The 2,273-nt window shown below is 48.0% G+C and overlaps 1 protein-coding gene across 1 annotated transcript; it reads left to right on the top strand.

The window, feature by feature from the left end:
• On the top strand, positions 1-1,176 carry N7517_000213 (uncharacterized protein; the record flags this gene model as incomplete). The annotated part of the gene is made up of 4 exons (XM_056717943.1): positions 1-69; positions 299-822; positions 880-957; positions 1,020-1,176. The coding sequence occupies 4 exons, from the start codon at positions 1-3 to the stop codon at positions 1,174-1,176; spliced, it is 828 nt and encodes a 275-aa protein (XP_056582078.1).
• Between the last annotated feature and the right edge of the window lie 1,097 nt (positions 1,177-2,273).

Here is a 2,273-nt window from a genome sequence, read left to right as displayed (position 1 = left end):
ATGAGACTTGTCAGCGTACACGAACGACCTGTCACAGCCGCTATACGCATCAGCCCTAGTCACTGGGCAGTTAGTTAACTGGTTAACCAACTAACTAACTAACTAACTAGTTTGATTGTCGGCCTGGAGTTTTAAACAATTTAGACACCAGGTAACTAACTACCTAACTATCCACCCACCTCCCAATAGGACTAGCGCCAGGCGCTATAGCTCCTCCACTCAACCTCGTAACCTATCCAAGAAACCCATCTCCAAAGCATCCAAAGCAACTCCAATGTCGTCCTCATACTCAGCCTAGTTCCGTAAGGGCCCTGATCCTGGAAGTATCATCAGCCTTGACCAACCCGTCCCTTCCCGGTGGGAGATTCTTAAGAAGCTGAACGAGCATGACTATCAGGTTAACGAGGAGGAAAACGATGAGTATGGCTTCCGTTCTTTCGCCTCGGCTACATATCTATGCTGCGATCCCAGAGCCCGGACTGGGGAAGCCCTCATGCGCATCTACATTCAAGTTCCCCATCGGAAGACTGAAATGGATGATGCGGATACCAGAAGGCGACAAGCCACAACTTACAACCCCCCAGAATTGATCGCCTACCGGGACCTCACTGAAAAGGGCTCTAGTGACACACCAAAGCTTCTCGGATACAAGACCGATAAACAGGATCGCTCGGGGCTAGTTCCGGGTGGATTCATTATCTGGCTTGTGTGGGAGATCGTCCCAGGGCTGCGCCTCGGAGACGGCAATAGCGCTGACCCATATTGGGCTCTTAAAAGCAACGAAAGGGAGCAGGTTCGCTTGGCTTTCCTTAAGGCTCTACCGTAAGTCGATGTTTCTTCTGTATTCGGCACTGGATCTAATCATTGTCGACTACGTAGTAAGCTGCATGAGAACGGGTGGTTCCCCCGTGTGTGCGGGGCAAGCAGCCTAGTTTGGCACGAGAAGACGCAAACACTGTACGTTATTGCTATATTATCCCGACGACAAGGTGACGAACTTATTAGTTTACTCCATATAGCTACTTTATCGGACCCTTTGAGAAGGCCGGCAAGCCCGAACGTCCGATTATCTTCGGTGCCAACTGGATTGCGCATTTTGATCTTGCCAAGCCGGACCCGTCTATGGATGAACGTGACAGCGACTGGGATAAAGACACTTCGCGCTGGCAATGGTAGCTGAGGAGGAAGCAATATTGTTGGTTTGTCCGTTTATTGTGTTAAATTCGGTGACAAGACTGTGGCATTTTATAAGGGAGCCGTCCACTTCTGAGTCCGCATGCCTGTGCTAGTGTCAAAATTCGAGTCCGCGAGGGCTCATAATCCAATATGGTAGAGACTCTGACAAAATGACACCGTCCTGTCTGAAGTACTTCTGTCACTGTGGTAAATCACCGGAGAATACTCCAGTCCCCAAGCTCGACCGAATTCCTCCTTTAGAAGAACAGTCGTATGCTCGTACGTAGTCAAGAACCCATACTTCAAGTGTGAGTCGATCATATACTCCGCAATTTCGCCTATATATACGCGTCAGTGTATATTTATGCCTATTGATAGCTCATAAGACTAACCTGGTACATGCCGCAAATTATCTTGCTTAGCCAGACTTCACGCCCATAAAAGTTCATCAATCCTTTGGAAGTCAATGGGTTTCATGCTCCATCCATCAAAGCCAGAGTCGACGTAAGTATGTCGGTCCTTTTCCAAGAGCGAGGCGGAGACTGCGAAGATAGGACATAACCATGGTGACTCCATACCAGGGGTGTCCCCCTGACCGCCTGGGGGTATTAGAAACCTGAGGCACCCATGAGAACCCATGTGTGGCTTAGAACTTTCATTAATAGTTGTGAATCACTGTGTTTTCCAGGGACATAAGGCAATATGCTACTTGAACACGGATTCAACGTGGCCTTTCAATTCCCTTTATAAAGCAATCCTGAATTGATTTAACCAGTCAAAGCTCGCATGGCTTAGTGGTAAAGCGCATCACTAGTAATGATGAGATCCTCGGTTCGACTCCGAGTGTGAGCATTTTTTGCCTTTTCTGTCTATGAATGAATGTATCTCGATTTGCAACGGGTGCTTTTTTTTGGCTCTTTCTACCTCATTCAGCTCATGTCTCTCGCGGCGAAGTAGGCAATGCGCCAATTGGGGTGTGCGTGAGTTATTATACCTATGGGCATCACGTTTAGGTACCGCGAGACCTGGAAAATGAACCTAGAGGTGCATTGATGAATCAGTGTAGAAGTGAAGGGTTATTACATATATGCTATGAG

The sequence above is a fragment of the Penicillium concentricum genome (genome assembly GCF_028827145.1).
Source record: "Penicillium concentricum strain IBT 3081 chromosome Unknown utg000001l_segment0_segment0, whole genome shotgun sequence".
NCBI lineage: Eukaryota > Fungi > Ascomycota > Eurotiomycetes > Eurotiales > Aspergillaceae > Penicillium > Penicillium concentricum.
This window is presented reverse-complemented; position numbering and strand designations above follow the sequence as displayed.